Source organism: Lepidochelys olivacea, assembly GCF_965140295.1.
Source record: "Lepidochelys olivacea isolate rLepOli2 genome assembly, chromosome: 3".
Lineage (NCBI taxonomy): Eukaryota > Metazoa > Chordata > Testudines > Cheloniidae > Lepidochelys > Lepidochelys olivacea.
The window spans coordinates 83189554-83209762 of record NC_140413.1 but is presented as its reverse complement, the minus strand read 5'-3'; the positions used below and the strand labels follow the sequence as shown (position 1 = coordinate 83209762).

The following is a 20209-nucleotide window of genomic DNA, read 5'->3' as shown; positions in this document are numbered from 1 at the left end:
TTGTCTGAAAAAATTTCAGAGCAAAAACCAGACTTGTGTGGACTGTGCTGGAGAGAATATCCTTATGGGCTGCGGACAGTCATACATATTGACAACATAGTAGACCTACCAAGAGAAGTTAGTCTGAGGTGCAACGTTGCACAAAAGCCCTTTATGCACATTAGACTTGTGGAGCAGTTTAGGTGATGTGGGTGGGATAAGCTGTATAAACAATCCCTACTTCATATGGGTTCACATCTACTTGCTGTGTTCTAGTTTTTCTTCTTAATGTAAGGTAAATTGTGCCATTTATGTAAAACTGCTGTTGAGGCACTTCCTCCTTTGTTCTAAGCTCCACAGAACTGTTACAATGGGTACTTCAGCCTGTTTGTTGTTTCGGGGCAGAACCAAACATGGCCATCACTGGCAGCAGGGGAATGCGCCGCCTGCTGAAGTTCCTTCCAGTTCATCTTTGAGTAATTGTTCACATGGATTCCACTTATGGTGTGCATATGCCCCATGCATGCAGAATTCAGATTTATTTTTACCACTGTGTCCATTGGGGGGGGTCTCACCTGCATTTTAGATGTCCTTATGCATCTTCACCCCCCACCTGAGGGCATAAAGAGTGGTGCAGATCCAACTATCCCTCAGTTCCTTCTTACTGCCCATGGCAGTGAGATGGAATCCCTGCAGTGTCTGCCTGGTATTGCTATTGAAGGAAGAATGTTGCTATTTTCCCTGGTGGTCAGGAACTCATTGTTTCTAAGTGGGGGGAGATTTTCACTAGAAAGAGTGGCCTTCACAGGCAGCCAGATGCAGGCAGGCTTTCATGTCCGAGCTCTCCTTTGGGCGCACACTTTCTCAAGTGGCATCAGAACAACAAAAATAAATATGAACTGTGATCTGATACCAAAGAGTCTCCACAGGCTTTCACAAGCAATGCAAATATGGAGAGACAAGTGTTGCACGTTTGGTTCCCCTCAACATAAAAATCTCACAGCCTAAGGGCTTCTCCCTGTGGGGTGAAAAAGACATTGGGATTTGAATCTGTTTCATGCAGGTATATGGGACTTTGATCCATGGGATCAGATGCTCTGGAAAATCAGTTTCCAGCTATCCTAGTGATACAGTGGGAAACTTACGGAAAACAGGGTATTCAAAGTAATCAGAAAAGTCAACTCGCAGTCCTGCTAGACACTGTAGAAAAGAATACAGGTCATTTGGCAAATTTAAGGAGTCTGAAGTGTTTCTTCCTGTTTTACCCCTTTACACGTGGAAGCTAAAACAAGTGCAGGGTGAATAACTGCCCTCCGTGGCCTCAGATGCAGGTCTCCCAACCAGCGCTGTCTGGTGTTAGATCTCCAATTGGTGCCAGGCTTTTTCAGCAAAAGAGTTACCTATATCTTTGACCAAATGAGGTCACTATACGTTGTCCAGAGGGAGTACCCAGTGAAGCTGTGCTAGAATTACAGGAACAGCTTTGTCCCATTCCCAACTTCATCAATCCTGGAAAGGCCATGACATGAATGAAATCATCCATCAACTACTTCAGATCAGAGTATTACAACCTGTTCCCCATCCTATTTCTAGCCTGAGAAAATCAGGGACAAACAAAGCAGAGTCCTGCCTGAAACATCTAAATAGGTTCCTAAAGGAGATTCAACTTCAAAGCATTCCCATTTTCAACCTCTGTCTCTGACAGACAGTCTGTATTGTGAGGCATTCACCCCTCTACCTGCTGGTTGGAGTCAGAACAAAGATTGACAGTTAGCCTGTGGCCAAGACCACTCTTCTGTGGAGAACCCGAGTTTTTTTCCTCTATTTCTGGGAAGACTGGAGACCTAGTGGTCTTCTCTTTATAGCAATGCCTATCAGGATAGGACATAGTCACATTCAGATTTTTTTTAATTGGAGACTCCTAAAACTTTTTTTTTTTTTAAATGCTCTGTTTGCTGGGGGTTTCTGAACCAGGTTCACCTCAGACCATGTCCTGCAGAGTGTGTTACTGCCAGAGCAGATTTGTTTTCCCCATCTTTCATGGGCTGTGGCAGGTAGGGAAAGAGAGGGTCACAAATGTTCTCAAGTCTGTCTTTTTCCTGTTCAGGAGTATTAGGACCAGATTGTCCAGCTGCAAAGAAGATCCTACAGCCACACTAAACGGTGACCTGAAGGTGCAGGGGTGGGCCAGGTCCTTATGTAGCTCTCCAGTCATGGGGCCTAAGCCGCTCAGCCAATGTGAGGGCCAGATCTATGCCAAGCCAGAAAATTGGGCTATGGAGTTAGTATGCAGTAGGCAGCACAGGCAGATCTCCTAACCCAGAGCCTTCTGTGGGGAAGAGCTGCAACAGCCTGTGATTAAGCAGATGATCTGTTTAACTCCTCCTGTCCACAGTGCAGACTGTTGGGAGAGGGGTGGACAAGTGACCATTCATCTTCTCCCCCACTAATAGCTCCATGGCGATTACCACCCCTCTCAACCTCAGTATTGCCCTCTGAAATAATGAAGTGATTGCACTTCAGTCTGGGATGGATAGGCAGGTTACATGCCAATGAAGCATCTTTCGACAAAGGAAACAGCTTTGGAAGGAGGAAGAGATTTTTTTCTATCTGCCCCCCTCCCGAACCTCCCTGCCTCTACCCGGGAGATGGCAGGACTCTTTGGAAAAGGGGTAAAATGTGACGTTGCCGTAGCCATCCTGCCCACAACCCAAAAAAATTATTGTGGCCTGAAGGGAACCTCAGGGTGAATACCTGTGGCTACGTTTGCCAGAAAAGGCAAGAAAAGAAAAAGGAAGTCTGCAGGTTCAAAATGCTCCTTAGTTCAGACTCTGTCATTGAGTCTCCCATTACAAGCAATAAGGAAGGTGCTTTTGCAGGGACTGTGGCACTTACATAAAAGGGACAATCAAAGAAGAGGGACTCTTCCTCCTCTACCTCATCACCAGTATATTAAAAAAAAAAAGAGAGAGAGAAAAGTTTAAGGTTCATAAGATCAAAAAAGTGAAGAGATTGGAGAATGAGAGGGAGATGTGAAATTCTTTCTTCTCCTCATCCATCTTGATCCCCTTGGAGGAAGGGGAATTACCTGGCTCAGACTGAACAGAATTAGAGGATGACTTGCAAGAGAGGCTTTCCCTCCACAGGTATTTAATCATGTGTTATGGAAGGTGCTCGCCACTCTGGAAATGCTGCCTGAGACTTTTGAGGAGCCACCAATTCTAGAGTAATCCAAGAAAGCCTCTTAGAAATATTTTCCAGCTAAAGCAAAGAGAGAATTGTGTTCCACTGTACCTGGTATTTGAAGAAGTAATCAAGGCTTGGGTGGGCGTTTCCTAACAAAGACAAGCACCCCAAAAGACACATCGAGGTGTTCTCATAAACATTTGGTCAAAGGTAGATGTAGCAGCTGCCACTTTGGTCAAAGATTCTCTGAAGGAATGAGAGGGAGAGTTTACCATGAGAGCCAACAGACTGAAAAAATCCAGTCATTTCTAAGAAAGAACTTAGAGGCCTTTGGGCATCTGCAGCAGACTCTTGTTTTGTCAGGGTGATTCTAGCCTGGATAGACTGTATGATCCAATGAGGCCTGACTCAAGATAAAAAAACTGAAAACGAGCTTGAACAAGATCTTGCTAGCAGTTTTCTGGATTTCCCTTAAATTAGAGACCATGGAGAGAGCCACTAATATGGTGTCATGACACACTTGGCTTAGTGTCTGGAAAGCAGAAACACAAATAAAACACTTTGTGAGCTCAATGGGGGCAAGTTGTTTCATGAGGATGTGGACTAAGCAGTAGCAGACGCTAGTGAGAGGAAACTCTCTTCTGTTTCATCACCTCCTGCCTCTTGTTACCATCTTCCTTTCACAGTTACTAGCCCATAAGAAATCCACAGATCTGGAAGAGATAGAGAAATTTAAAATAGGACTATACGAGACGATCCTCAAGACTGCTCATCGATTTCTGGTTTAAGAGCCCCATGTCCAAGAAGATGTCTTATTTGGGGGAGAGGCTTCAGAAATTTGAACACACATGGGAGATAAGGGAGTACTAGACAGTTTTACAGGGTTATGCCATCGAGGGTTAGTTAGATAAGTGAGTACTAGATGGTTCTACAGGGTTATGCCATCACAATGTTATGCAATCAAGTCCCCCAGAGACAGTGTTCATAGTCTTCCCCCAGATCAAAGAATCTGATCAAAAACCTTCTATGCAGTGGAGCTGTAGAGCTGGTATCAATGAGACAGATTTTGGTGGAGTCTACTCAATATTCTCTATGTTCCCAAAGAAGGATGGGGGAAATGAGCCATATTAGAGCTCAAGTCCCTCAACAAATTGATGGAAACACTAAAGTTTATCATCATGACTCTTACCCTGGGATTTCTTGATTGCATTAGACCTCAGGGAGGTCTGCCTACATATGCCATTTAGGGAGAGCTGCTGAAAATTTCTAAATTTCTGTTACAGTGGGAAGCATTTCAATAGAGAGATCTCTCATTCAGGCAAGTGATTACCCCACGAGTCTTCACAAAGATCCTGGTGGTCTTCGCTGTTCTTGGTGGATGTTAGAGATGGGGATGTGGCCTGTCTTGCCCAGTGCATTGAGCAAGAGTTGGAAGCTAGAAATAGGATTCCAGGGTCAGAGGCCAGAGTCGAGGATTAGAGCTGAAGACAGAAGTCAGGAATCGGAACTGAGGTTCAGAGCCGGGTTACCTGGAGTGAGGCAGGATGGGAGAAGTGCAGGGGCTGATGCTGGAATAAGGAGGAGCAAGGCTGGCAACAAATAGGCACAGGAACTAATGTAGTTGTGGGCCAATGCTTTGAGTAGCTGCTGCTGGGCTTAAGAACTGATCTGCTGATACTTCCCATCAATCAGGCAGCGTACTACAGGTTAGCTGTGCTCATAGGTTGCTGGTAGACTGGATCAGCTGCAGGCCTGATTCCTGACAGCTTGTGTGGGGCAAAGACACTCATCCTTACTTAGATCATATCTTCTGGTCCTTGTTCTTTCAAATGGCTTTTTGAGCTCTAGAGGAGATTAACATTGTTACAAGACTGTCGTTTTCTGGTGAATATAATCTCCAGTGAGTCTCCCCTCCAACCATCTCAGCAACTTCTGCATTCAGAAGTGATCCTGGACACAAAGGTGTTCACTTCAGAGGAGATACGACGGAAGATCCTCTCCTTACTTCACCATGTGTCATCAGATATCACAAAAAATCCTGACGCAATTCCTCAGTATGCTAATTTCATGTGTGGATGCCTTCCAATGGGCCAGATTTTATCTGAGAATGCTCCAAAATTTCCTCTTACCATAGTAGCAAGAAATTGCAACCAATCGGGATTGGAGAATCACCCTTCTTAGGTCAATCACTTCGTCCCTCACATGGTGGGCTCATCCCTTTGAGATTCCAGCAGGTGAATCTGATGTCAGAGCTGGTGAGACTTGAGATCACCACTGGTGCCAGCTTGTTTTAGCCTCTGCTTTGCCTCCTAGTCCTATGCTTTCAAAAGAGATTGAATGGCATACACTGGATGTTAGGACAACTTGTGTTTCTGTGCACTTGAGATAGATTTAATCTGAAACCCACAGCTGTCTTCATCTTATCACTCGTCAGTCAAAAGGAGAAAAAAACTGGAGTGAATCCACCAGGTAACATTACTGCCCATTCTGAGGGTTCAACTACCTCTTGGGCAGAAGAGTCTTGTGCTTCATATGAAGAAATTTGAAAGGCAGCTACATAGTCATCATGGTTAATGTCCTTTCTTCTTTGAATATAGCTTTTGAGGGGTGGGGGAAAGGTACTTCAGAATGTGCTGCCACAGCAGTAATCTGGGGTCAGTCTTCCGTGTATATAGTTTGAATCCTCCTCATACCCTAAAGGTGAGTAATGCTTTGCACATCTCACAGTACAGGTTGCAAGATATAGGAAGGAGGGGCTGGTGAGAAGAAAATTTCCTTCTTACCTGTGAGCTTTCTTTCTAATGTCCTACATATCTGATGGTCTGGTCCATTTCCAGAGATTAACTAGTTTCAGAATTGAAGCCATTGGTTCTCTCTGATAGCCAAATGCACATTTTTAGCAGTACCTTGTTTTAGCGTTCATTGTGTGTGGAGGGTTGTGTTGTGGGTTTTTTTTTTTGTTTTTGTTGCGTGCATTCTGAATGTTCAAGATCCTAAATTCAAATAAACTACCTGATGATACCTTGTCACTGTTGAGCATTTTGAAATATTAGCACTTATTACCAGATGTCACGGAGTCACCAGGCAATTCTCTGGAACTAGTCCATACGAAGCCAGTCAGGACTCTGGGGGGGCCTCCTCTCTGTGAGCATATTGTCTCCAGGGCAAGAAGCTTACACAGCTTCGGCCTTCCTGGGGCTGACCTCGGAGCATTCAGCATCCCCTCTTTACACCGTGCGCTTCCCACAACAAGTCCGCACCGGTGGGGCTCTTGGGGAAGCCAAAGGGCCCTGCACTCCAATTTCGCAGTCAGATGTGACTCTCAGCCAGACAGTAAAACAGGAGGTTTATTAGACGACAGGAACACAGTCCAAAACAGAGCTTGTATGTACAAGAAAAAGGACACCTCAGTCAGGTCCATCTTGAGGCCAGGGAGGCCAGACCCCGGGTCTGGGCCTTCCTCTCTTTCCCCAGCCAGCTCTAAACTGAAACTTTCCAGGCCCTCCTCTGGCCTTTGTCTCTTTCCTGGGCCAGAGACCACCTGATCTCTTTGTTCTCTTCAGTTGGCACCTTTGCAGAGAAGGGACCCAGGCCATCAGTTGCCAGGAGACAGGGTGTCAGCCGTTCTCTGTGCAGACCCCTGCTCCTCTAGGGCTCTGCAACAATCATACACCCTTAACCCACCTACCTAGATACTTTTTTTAATGAAATTTCACACTAATATTTTGTATAAGGAACATAACAAATGTACCTCCTAGCTAATTAAGTCTGTATTAGCAGTATAGCATGTTGGTATGCTCCCTCCTCCCCCTGAATCTAGACAAAAGGCATGGTTGCATCACTAGGATCACTCTGAAACCAGAGTGTCACAGAAATACAGTACACAAGGCCCAAGTACAAAAGATCCCCAAAGTCAAGGATTTCTGCAATGAACAGAGAAGCCATCAGTAAGAAGCTAGACCTGTGCACCCACTAAACACCCAGAGGCAAGACTAAACGTTGTCCGTGATAGAGTGGCACCACCATCAGTCAATGTAAATGCACACACTTGGAATTCGCGAAATGCAAGAATTTTGAATGTAGCTCTCCCATATGTTTCTCTGACACACTACTAAGGATAGTAGAGACACGAGTAGTGACAAAGCATGTACAGGTTGGTCCAACAAAGGTATTTGACGCTAACCTTATCTATTAAAGAATGATAGACCTACAGGCAAGTTCATGAGGGGTTGACATCAAGAATATTTTGTCATATGATTTGGATCCTTTACCAATGTCAATGTTCACGGACTCTGGTGACCTGAAGATTGCCATGGCTAAGTCTACCTAAAGAAGCAGCTGCAGACAGAGGGGTCAGTAAGACATATTCACAAGACACCTGCACAGTTATTGGTGGTTCTGCAGTTCTTTGGGTAGTACAGGTTAGCAAGTAGTATCATCAAGGACTCTGTGATCAATTTCAGAGTCTGCGTTGAACACAAACTTGCAACAGGTAATGTATACCTTGTCTTTGACAGGTACAAAAACTTCAGCGCAAAGAGTGGCACAAGATGTAGCAGAGCTACAGAAGCAAGCAGAGCGCATCAGTTCACTAGAAGTACACAGCTACCTCCATAGAAAGTTGTCTTGATGGTTACTGAAATTCAGAAACAATTGATGACATAATTTGTACAAAACTCATTTAAGACAAGAAGTTTCACTAGTGACGCACACATTATTAGCTTGCACTTTAATCAAAGGTAGAGACAACACTCCAGTTGAAATAAACCAATGAGGTGTGGTAATCAACAGGGGAGATACAGCCACGTCACATGAGGAAGCTGACAACATCTTTGTACAACAAATTGTGGTGATTGCAAAAGAGAAACTGGTGGAAATATCAGTATTATCAGATGATACTGATGTATTTTTCTTACTCTTGCACCATTACCTTGAACAGGGCCTCGCATCTTTAGTGAATATGGACCAGTTAAAGAGAGAGCTGTAACAGGCATTTGTGCTACTTCAGAGGAACACGAGAACATTGTACCAGGACTGTTAGCTGCTCATGTACTTTCAGGCTGTGATACAACAGTTTCCTGTTTTGGTCCCAGTAAAGGCACTGTGTTGAAGATCTTGTGAGTTGGATACTGCCTCTCTCTGTGGTGACATCAATGCATCACGGGCAGCAAAAATTGGCAAAGGTACCACATGAGGACCAAAACTCAGTTCCTTATCACCACCAGCTGAAACATTTATAGGAAATGTAAAATGAACACATCTTCAGGCATATATGTGGGAAAAGTGCTTTGGTCCCAGACGCACCACTGCTTGATCCGCTGCAGTATGGATGGATATGTGATGACAGTTCCAAGTCTATTTTCCAAAACTCTACCAGACAATGTTGTGCTTGGTCCCAGATACTCTAAAGTTAATAAAGTGCTCTTGTGCGGGTGATTCACCTGGTAAATCTGAGATGTGGCTGCAGCAGCGACAAACCAGCATGTACCATAATTTGTGGATGCCAAGGAGGTGTGGTATGTGTTGCAATTTCCTGACAAAATCAGCATTAGCATTTGCAGATGAAAACAGCAGTGACAAGAAGTGACATGTATTACTCATATTGGGATGCTCAGTTGTAGTTTGAATGAGAGAACACTAATAATTATGCTAAAATTATTATAATTTGTTGAATACGTTTCTAATTTGAATATTTTTCACATTAAAATGGGGTCACTGTATCGAATAAAAATTAAGGTCTGTGCTATACCACCAAGCCTCCTCTTATACCCTTATTATTCACATATGTATTATTGATTTATATTGCAAATATTAAATACATGTTTTTCATATATTAGAACTCTTCTGCTTTGATTTTTTTTATGCCCCATTTCATCCCACCCCTCACCACACTTCTTGCATAATCTTACTGATTATGCAAGAGGTATGGTGAGGGTGGGATGAAATGTTGGTCTTTCAACATGCTTAAAAGCAATAGTGTCATCAGGTGGATTCTTAATGTATGATCTTGACATACAAAATAAAGCGTGGACCCTAAAGCAAGGTTGACTACAGTGGCTGCTGGACTATCTCCTCTGTTTTCCCAGATGAGAATGGAAAATACATGTTTGCATAGAGGAATGTTTCTGTTTTGCTAAATCTGTTAGTATATTCAGTTAGTATTTTTTAGTTTTGGAAAGCTATAGTACTGGGATTTTCCACAGATGGGCAGTCCTAGCCCCAGGCTGGCCATCACTCTTTGCTCTGCCTCTAGGGAGAAGGGAAAGCTCCACAGTACAGACTGTTGGCCATAAGTATTAAAAAGAAAATTCACACGTAAGAAGGAAATCTTCCTTTTTACAAGCCTACAGACAGTTCTTGCATTTTTCAGATGGATGGCACCATTTTTCTTTTCTCAACATTGGTCAACCTGACTTTTGACCTGACTTGTGTTCCCAGGGTCTCTTTCAAGATCATGGTGGGCAACAATATTGGCTTTAGGTAAGAAGGAAATTCACTTATCTCTTTCTGGAAAATGTTGTTCTCATCAAGGTTCTGTACAATGGCAAAGTTGAAGGAAATACACAAAATAATATGGTTCCTGGAGTGTTTTGGATTCAAGACAGACGCATGGTGCCAGGAAAGTTGATCTCAGACCTCTGTTGAGGAAGAATACAATCAGGTACAAGAAGATCTTATCTCAGATGAATAATAGAAGATGAAGATGGCTATAATGGAAACAAGCAGTGTCACAAACAAAAATACAATTCTTGTTGTACCTTATTGGGAATGCCGATGTCCCACATTGGCATGCTTCAATGATCCAGAATTCATGTGATACTTATACAGTAATTCTGGGCATTCCCTTTACATCTTACTGTATCTGATCCATTGGCAGAGATCTAACTCCAGTTGTATATTCTCTGCTCCCTCAACTGGTAAATAAAGAGAATCAGATTTTGTTTTTTAAAGTGATCTTCCTGTTTCAGTTCAGGAAATGAATACCAGAAATACATAGCATAGCATCTATCTGCTAGAATACAATGGTTCACTGAGGTAGTGGAGCACTATTTCCTCCATGAATAACGGACATGCACTAGTCATGACAATCAGTATGTCTGGGAAGGTTTTTAAATAAGTGCGAAGAACATGAGTAGCCCTATTCCAGAAAGAAAATTTCTGGTTCTGGGTGGAGCAAGGTTTCCTATCTCTTTGTGAGAGAGGAGAGATTATCCATTGGTTAGGGCACTTGCTTAGGACTTGGAGACATGAGTTCAATTCCCTTCTCTGCCACAGACTTCCTAAGTGACTTTGAGCAAGTCACTTAGCCTGTCTGTGCCTCAATTTGCCCTCAGTAAAATGGGGATAATTGTACTCTGTCCTCACAGGGATGTTGAGGATATATACATTTAAAAGTTGAGGTGCTCAGATACCGTGATAAAGGAGGTGCCATAAAAGTACCTTACATATAGATATGTGCACTACCCATTAAGGAGGAAGATTGGCAGAGTGGCACCTGCACCCAGAAATATCTCACTTATTGAAAGTCAATGTTGTGTGCTGCTGATGGCACAGGTAACCTTAATTCTGGCACGTCCTAACTTTTGAGTACTTGACTTTACAACCGTAATGTTTTAATGTAGTTTATATGCAATTTCCCAAATTTTTGAAAAAGCAAACGGAAAAAACTGACTTCATCATGTGTCATGATGTTGACACCCTCATGTGTTATCAGTAGAGTTGGAACCTTTAGCCCCACCACATAGGTCTCTGCTACTAGAACTGACGGGATAGCAGTAGTAAGTGATCATCAGCCACCAGCACTAGAGGGGGATGGGGCACTTTGCGAGTGGATTTGACCGATATTTGTTGACAGAGGAATCCTAAGACTTAGGAATCTTCAATTCTACTTCCAGGATCTTGTGCTCTAGTAATCAGACGCTTCTGCTCATTTTCCCCAAGTTTTGACTTTGCAACCCTAATGTTCTCTTAGTGTGTGTGTGTGTACACATAATATAGGATGTTTTGCATTTTGGATGTCCAACAATTAAGAATGATCCTGCTTCCCATCCTGTAAGTAGACTCGTATGATGATCCCCTTGTAATGGGTCTGTGGACCTTAGCTTGAAGTAGAATTGGAAAATATTTGTCCTTACCTGAAAACTTATTTTATTTTGAGTAATAAGGTTCACAGATCTGACATGCCATGGAAAGAAATGGATCATACAGAACAGAGATGAAAATAATCATCCAGGAATTTGGGTTTGTCATCATTACTGGAATTTACCATGCTTTGTGGCAGGAGATACTGTACATTGTCCTCAAAATGTAGTTAACACAATATGAGTTCCTGGCAATGAAAGCTAGCTAAACTAGAGGGAATTTCGGGGTGTGGGAGGGGTGGGCATTCCACTATTTCCAGTGACTGACAGGTCTGGCTCTACATCCAAGCTGAGGTACCCATTGTATGGATCTGTTAAACTTACTCTCCAGAGACAGGAAATCTTGAGGTAAGCGCAGATAAGTGTGTCCTGATCACAAGATATGTTCAGATGAATGCTAGATTTATATCAGTTGAAGAAAATCCTGCTTTCTTTGGTTTTGTTTTGGTGGATGAGCAAGATCACTCAAACAGCTCCTTTCAACTCTGTCTTCCAAAAATTTTCTGTGTTAAATTGCAACACAGAGTTTGAATTCTGCAGGTTTAATGATATTTGGTTTTTATAAAATGGAAATGCTTTGAATGTATGTTTCAGTATGATCATGAAAGTTGTTTGAATAGAACTCCCTGTTCTTATGCTGATTGCAGTATTTTTCTGAGCCAATCAAAGAGAAACGTGTTAGAGTACAAACATGGTAGAATAGGCATCTTTGATGTAATGTGTTTGGTAATACAGTACTAACATGAAGCTTTTCTTTTAAGGGAGCAACTGTAATGGAAATTAGAAAACAATACCGTGCACTGTCGCTAAAATACCATCCAGATAAAGGAGGAGATGAGGTTATGTTCATGAGGATTGCAAAGGCTTATGCAGCGTAAGTTCCTGGCTATTTCACAGAATAGGAGATTGGGATTGGTGGGTGGGAGGGAAATCAAAATATAACCGTAGGATATTAGCAGAGACTGACTTTGATATCATCTATGAATACTAATTCAATTAAATACATAATAAAGGTCAGCTGCTTTTCAGTTTGACAGCTGACTCATTTACTATCCAACTGAATTGTTTCTAGCAGTATCTGTCAATATGCTCTAACATCTTAATTTTGATTAAACTTCGACTTCACATAGTTGATATGGTGAGATACTTTCTATTATGTAAAGTTAAAGATTGTGTTGAACAAAATAAGTAGTCTTGCTTTAAACTAAATTTCAGAATTGCCATAAAAGGGTAATTATTTGATATCCAAGTTTTGGTTTTGAAGCATCAATGTACTGTTTCTGTTCATTTTCATCTGGCAATAAAGATAGATATGACTAAAGAGAGAGAGGGAGACATTGTTTCAATTTTTCTGCTTTCATCCACTAATGGAGACATCTCATTTTGACCTCTGACTCATTTCCTTTGGAACACTCCCTCACCACTTTCTTTACCTCTAGTGTCTTCTTGCCTGGCTTGTTCTCCAGACCATTGAACTTCATGCTGGCTTATATCTCTGATTTAATGGCCTTCTCAAATTATCCCAGTAGTTTTTAAGTGACTCTCGCTAAATCCTTTTTTCTCCACTGCATCGCTTCTAGTCATTCCTCAGCTAACACCTTTATGGTTTTTGATATGATGTGTAATGAAGCCTTGGTAGACCACCACCAAAGGATGTAGTCTACATTCTGTTTTAATAAAGGAAATATTTCCAAAATTGAAGTGTGTATTCTAACATTATTCAAACACTGAATCTTAAGATAGGCTTAATTTTCTCTCTCTTGAAGACAATCCAAGGACCATCCTTGGGCGGTCTTCATGAGAGAAATAAAATTAAGCCTAACAAAGTGGCCTTTAAATAAAGGTTAAAAAGAAGCGTCCTAAATGTTTTATATACGGTAAAATGACTATTTAAGATGATTTGTGTATCAGAAGTGATCCTTAGAGCAGGTTTTGTTGTAGAACAGGAGACAGAGTGTTTGCTGGGGCCAGCCCAAAACTATGGAATGAGCTCCCACAGGAACTAAAGACCATCACAAATCTCATCACCCTCTGACTGAAGTGCAAAGCATGTTCCTTTGTTCTTGATTTCTCTAATATAAGCACACGGTATGTGCATTTAAAAAAAAATTGAAACGGACATTTCATGCACCTCTACCTCTGGGGAAAGGACAAGAGAACAAACGCGTGACAGATGTTAGTCACGTTGTTTAATGCACTACTTAAATGCACTCAGATGCTAAGAGGATTGATCCTACTTTAAGAGCCTGATATAGGATAGAGAAGAAGACAAGTTTCCGTGTTAAATGCTTTACTTAAATGTTGATTTTTGTCAAAATTCTAGATGTTTAATAGGGTATTTTGAGGAAAGTTGTTCCTTGTTCCAGTGGTAAACTTTCTAAGTGACAGTGGCTAGCCAGGTGGCCTGTTACAGATTCAGTAATATCTTGTTTTAAATCACTGTTTCAAATCACATTTGAAATCTGTAAATTAAGCACAGCTAGAGTACATAACCATATGTTCATGGTGGAGCCAGAGCATAGATACCAGATGGTGCCCAAAAAATTGGTATCCAGTGAGTAGTCTGGCAGAGGGGGGTTATAAAATGTCCTGCTTTATCTGTATTCAGTGTGCTGCCAAAGCTGTGGATTTTGAGTGGCTGCTTTTTAAAACGAGTCTGTTTTGTTTTTGCTCAGTTTATCTGGTATTGTTTGGACAGCTAGGATTAACTTCCTTAAACTCAGTGTCTGTGTGATACTAAATTAATGGAACTTTGTGGCTGAGAATTTAAACACATGTCAAGATAGTTTTATTTTCCAGAATGACTGTCATACCCCTTGCACATACATAATTTGTATTTGTCTTAATATAAATTGTGCAGTGTGACTGAGTTATTGTTGTGTGGGAACCATAACCTTAAAAATCTTGACGTGTGCATTTAATTTCTCAACCATTAACTTAGTTTTTGTGCTGAATTATGTGCAATGTGAGTTTCAAATGGATGGGTCTCCAGATGTATTTATATAGCTGAACCTCTGCACCCTAATGTGGCTCTTTTCTTTTTTTTTTTTAAGTCACTTATGTACATGAGTTTCAAACACACACAACTTTTATTTTAAAATTAGTTTTTTTCAGGTCAGAGGAACCTGTCACTGAGCTGCAGAACTGCCTTGGAAAGCTGTAGCTGTTGGGGGTGCATGAGTGATCTTGCATGAAGTTGATGTTAACACTCCACTCTGTTTAAGGAGGTGCACCTCCAACTGCCCCAGTGCCTTCTGTGTAGCAGAGAACTAAATGGAATGCGCCTTTGTGTCCATGGGAGAGATTTTTGTAGTCTAGTTCCTTTAATATTTGTAAATAGTTTGTGTTAGTGTAGAATAGAATAGCATGGTGTGTGTAGCTGCCTGTTTGGTGTATCCTGAGCCCTGTAAGTGCATCGAGAACTGCACTTCCTGCTCTTCAATAATTCTGGAGACACATTTGAGCTCTTATGCATGGATGAGCACCTCTCTGTGTCATTATGCAACGTGCCACTCTTTACATGAGAGGGGAGAGACATCCGAAGCTGAGATGTACTTGGCTTCTCAAAGCCTTTAACCTATTACTCTGGAAAGTCTCTTGGTAGGGAGTATACCAGCCTCCATGTCAAGGTTCTCTAAGGTACATCCAAGGATGCAATTTCTCATCCAGGGATCAGTGCCACTCTCTGTATTGAGTCAGCTAAGCCAAAAGTGGCATCAAAAACATCATGGATGATGCCCAGACTACTCGCTGGACACCAATATTTTGGGCTCTATGTGGTATCTGTACTCTGGCTCCACTTTTGCAGGTCTCTTCTGCAATCCCTCAACGTGAGAGAAAGGAGAACATTTGGCCTCACTAGACAGCCATAAGCAGCATCATCATCATCATTCCTCCTCCTATCTGCATCTGACAACGTGGGGGCCCTAGAGATTCTTGACCTGCACTAACATCACCTGCCCTTCAATGCTTCTTTGAAGCCAGATGTTTTGTCACTTGTAAATCTGGATAATTCACCTGTGCAGACGCTGGTAACGCCATCAGTATCTCCATGCCTGAGGAGGGGTCTTCCGTCGAGGCTATGCCTCTGTATGCAGTTTGACTCAACAGTTACTGACTGGTTTCCATCCAGAATGTCCTGAGGAAGATGGGATCCCTTTGAAATTGAACCTGGAAGGTCCACTACCTTGTTCAATAGAGCCTCGTCACCTTTCTTTTCCTAAATGCAGAAGTCTGGAGGGCTCTTGTTCAGGGCCTTCTCCAGCTCCTCCTGTGGCCATACAATCAGGACTCCCTACTGGAAGTTGCCAAGCCTAACCTCGTGCTGAACTCAGCACTTTCATTAACACTAGCATCAAAGCCCTTTATAGTATCCTTTCTTTGCTTGACACCCCTGCCTCCACTGGTGTTCATTTTTCAGTTGCTGCCAAATTCAGCACCACTGGATCCACAAGAGGAATTGCTTCTATCATATGAGTGGGATGAGACCCCCACTCTGAGGGATGGTACAAAGCTCCTGTCAAAGAATGTACAAATGGTATCTCACGGAGGATCAGATTGACACCTCATAATTTTCTCCACCTGATAATCAGAGGCAATTCCAATTGCCTTTGGAGAGAATGTCTAATACCTTCCAGTATCAAGTGGATGTGTTGGCATTGGAGTAACTTGATCCCTTCTTTGATATTTTCCGACTACAAACTAAAGAGAAGCAGGCCATCCCTATCATTTCAAGTGTCCTAAATCTGATCAAGGATATTTTGCTCTCTCCTTTTTTCCTTTCTACTAGCACCCAAGGGAGCTCACGGGAGGTGCCGGGTGCCAAGTGAGAGGCATCAGTTTCTACTCCACCACCCTGGAGCTAATACCATGATGGTTCCACAGCAAAGGAGGCAGCCAGAGGTAACAAAGCTTCTCACTCTACCCCTTCAGAAAGGGAAGAATGCAGACTAGGTGCCTGGGCAAACAATTTAAGAAGGTACCTTGGGTTAAGATCTGCAAGCCTCCTGAATCCCAGGAAAATATTAAAGACCTTCCTTTCAAAGGCATGGGCTTCTTCAGTGGCAGGACTGATGACACTGGAAAAGATTACCACAAAATTTGCTGCCATGTCCTTGGGCATGACTCGGTCCATGACCTCTATCCTAAGGAGAGCTTCCTACCTGTCATGTCATCGCCAAAAGCGGTCCACGTCTCTGCAACAGTAGCAGATACAGCCTCAAGGGGGCAATGATTGCCTTCTTCCAAAGTGGCTGTTAGCAAACTGTCATAACAGAATAGGAGTTGGATACCTTGTTATACATCAGCTCGGCCTGGGACATCAGGTTCCAAGCAGCAGTTTTGATGGGATGGTCAAGAGCTGCGTGATGAAATGTGTTACTGCTCCAATCCTCCCTCCCTTCTCTCTTCTGTTTTTACATTGTCTGGTGCAGGTTACTTTATATTGTTGGGTACCAGACACAATCCAATAGGTTACTCTATTCAGTTCTGCACCAAACCACATTGCTTTCATCCCCCTCCTCCCTCTCTTGAGGGTCCGATCTTGTAAGAAAGTCCTGCTAAAAGGAAGTGAGTCCCCTCCTACAAAAGAGAGCCAAAGAGGGAAGTGTCAAGAAATTGATCAAAACATTCAAGTTCAGGGTGCTCACCCCAGGAGACATCATTCCTTACTTATTCAGGGGGATTGGTAGGTGGCTTTTAAAGGAATCCTACTACTTTCTTGTGGCAATCAAATGCACACACCTCAAGTTTCTCAGGTTCCATGTGGGCACAGGTCATCATTACCATTTCAGAGTCCTTCCATTAGGATTATCTACAGCCCTGAGAGTTCTTCACAAAGTCTCTATTATTAGTAGCTACATATCTCAGGTGCCAGGGCATGTTCAGTTATCTGGCTCCTGATAGCCACTTATATCACAGAAGAGAGATCCTGCTGACATTACATGTGCAACCTCTTGCAGTCTCTGCTAATCAGCTGAGAGAAAAAACTGTGTAGATTGGACAGATGAATCACCTTCACTGGAGCAATCCTAGATTCCACAAGTCGGGGCCTTTCTCCCAGAAGAGATTTCTAAAAATAAGACTCCTTGATAATCCTCAAACACGCAGTACAAACCACACAGTTCTTAAGACTCCTAGGCATGCAAGCTTCCTTGAACTCTGTTGCATCTTTTGCTCATTAGTATGGCCCTATCAAATTCACAGCTGTGAAATTGGACCTCCCCCATGCAATCCAGCTATTTGAGGGGAGGAAGAGGGGCAGGAATGGGGCAATCCAGCTGGGGGCTCTTACTATTCACCAGGCTCCAACTGCTAGTCTGCCAGGCCGAGGAGGGATGGGACTTTCTCTTCCCCTGCACGGCCGCTCTTGGGGGGAGATAAGACTCACCTCCAGGTACCTCCCTAGTTGCAGGAAGCTCTGCAGTTATGCTGCCTTTAGAGCTGGACTCTGAGGGCAGCAGCCACGGAGATTCTTGCAGACGGAGAAGGTTCCTGGAGGTGGATCTGATCTCCCCCATGCTGCTGGGAGTGCCCCAACCAGGGGTTCCTAGCTGCTAGTCCCAGCCAGGCTGGGAGGGGACAGGACTTCGTCTTCTCCTGCCCGGCCGCTCTGGGGCGGAAGGTGGGGAGATCAGACCCTCCCCTAAGTACCTCCCTGGGCTGCAGGAAGCACTGTGGCTGCACTGCCTTCGGAGTCCAGCTCTGAGGGCACACAGAAGTTACCCTCAGTTTTGCGCACACAGATAAGAGGTCTCATGATAAATTCCTGCTGGCCTGGAGCCAAACCCCTTTTATGTCTTCTCTCCCATCACCTTGATACCCAGGGTTATAAGGAAGTTGAGGTTCGACAGAGCCAGCAACTTGATAGTATCAGTGTGACTAGGCCTGCACTGGTACATCATCTGCAGGTGGCCAGGAAACTCTCATTACTGCTGCCTCTGTCTCCAGACCACCTATCTCAGCAGAAACGGAAAGTCCTACGTCCAAACTCAGAGACTCTCCCTCCAGCAGCATGGAGGAGATTAGTTTACTAGTTAGCATGGACTGCTTCTATACATAGAGGATTCAGGCCATTATTTTACGTTTTAGAAAGAGTTCTGCCTTGAAGTGTTACAAATAGGGCTGGTCAAAACATTTCCATTGAAACTGTTTTTGACTTAACACATTTTTTTTCCTGAAAAGTGTGTGTGTGTTTTTCATTTGAAAATTTTGATATTTTTGTCAAAATATTTCAGTTGAAAAGGAATACTTCAGCCAAAACTGGAAGTTGTAATTTGCTCCTCATGTGTCCATTCTCCTCTAGGGGCTAGGATCTCCATCTGGACTACATCTGCCATAGTGCAACACAGTCTCACCTCTTAGAGGAAGCTGTGCATGAGAGAATCCCTAGCTGTAGTCCACTGTGGGAGGCGTAGTCCAGTTGGGGTCCCAACCAATAGAAGAGGATGGGAAACATGAGGAGCACACTACAGCTCACACTTTTGCCTGAGGTATTTGAGTTTTCAGTGTAAAATTGAAATTTTATGTGGACAATCAATTAAAAGGTTTCATTTTCATCAAACTTTTTTGCAGAAAAGAACCCTTTTCTGGATTAGTTGTACTTGTAGACAGAAATGGAAATGATTTACCATTTGGAGCGATAGTAAAGACTCTCTCAAGTGGAAGTCCTGTTTCTAAAGTATCTGTTACCCCTTAGGTCTTAGGGTTCAGCCTTAGTCTCCTTTAAGGTTCATTTGGCAATGTCTGCTCACCATGATTTTAAGAACAAACCTCTTCTCTCAACCCATGGTGTTCAGGTTCCTTCAGGGTATCATGAATGTTTCCCTACCATCAGAGAGAACCTCCAGTGTCTTGGTACTTAAATCGTGTTCTACCAAAGCTGTGGACTGTTGGTTTGAGTGCCTCTGCTCTTCCCAGTTAGGGTAGTATCTCCTGGATACTGCCTTTTAGGTAGCCAGGTCCCTTATCTAATTTCATAAGTCAAACCAACACTTAAGCTCTGCCTGGAAACCCTTAGGCAGCAAATGCAGACTGTGTGCTCTTGGTATAAAATGTCACATTCTGCATTAATTTAACTGGGCTAGTTTCTTCAAAAAGTTTTTGTTTTAAAGTACATGTAATGTCACCAATACCTACTTTGCATTGTTATGAATCTTCTCTGGCTTTGAGTGTTGAACCTACCTTTATTTTGGCCAGCATGTATTGATGTATAGCTTTTAAAGCTTATACTTTCCCCTCTGTCTCCTAAGTAACTGAAGACAGTACTACAGAATTCTGTGCCTTTCCAGGTGTGAGGAGCTGAAGATTAAGCTTAGAATTCAGATTCCTGTCTTCTCCTTTGTCATACATTCTGCTACTTTTAGGCCATCAAACCAAACCAGCTCTCAAATATACTTAATGGGGCTTGATACCACTTTTTTTTAATCTGTATTATTAATGATGCAGAGAAACTTACTGTACTTTCTACTAACTTGCTAACTTTTCTTTAAAATTAGTTTAACTGATGAAGAATCTCGAAAAAATTGGGAAGAATTTGGCAACCCAGATGGGCCACAAGGTAATAATTATAAGTGATATGATTTTTACTGTAGCTGTTGTGCCACAATCTGTGTAGTATCTCAGTCCAGTTGAGTCAGACTCATTTCTCAGTGTATGTAAAATACATTTTTTAATTTGGCTGAAGGAACTTGTCAGTTCTCAAAATGTAAAATTTTAGGAATAACGGTTCTAGGATAGATGAGGAACTCAGAGAGGCTTTGCTAATTTAGAATTATTGTTAGAACTTTGTTTCAGACAGCTTGCTTATTTCAGTAAGTATCCAGAGAGAATTACCACTAATTAACAAAATAGAGGGAATGAGGTGCAAACAAAAAATGTAATCTTTTTAGTTGTCTTATAAACAT

At 42.6% G+C, this 20209-nt stretch overlaps 1 protein-coding gene across 1 annotated transcript in view; it reads left to right on the top strand.

Moving 5' to 3' along the window:
- Positions 1-20209, top strand: part of SEC63 (SEC63 homolog, protein translocation regulator) — a 100184-nt gene that overhangs the window by 21461 nt on the left and 58514 nt on the right. Inside the window, exons 4-5 of the mRNA XM_084623907.1 lie at positions 12068-12180; positions 19802-19863. Of these exons, the coding sequence (XP_084480033.1) occupies positions 12068-12180; positions 19802-19863 (175 nt within the window). The remainder of the gene's footprint in view (positions 1-12067; positions 12181-19801; positions 19864-20209) is intronic.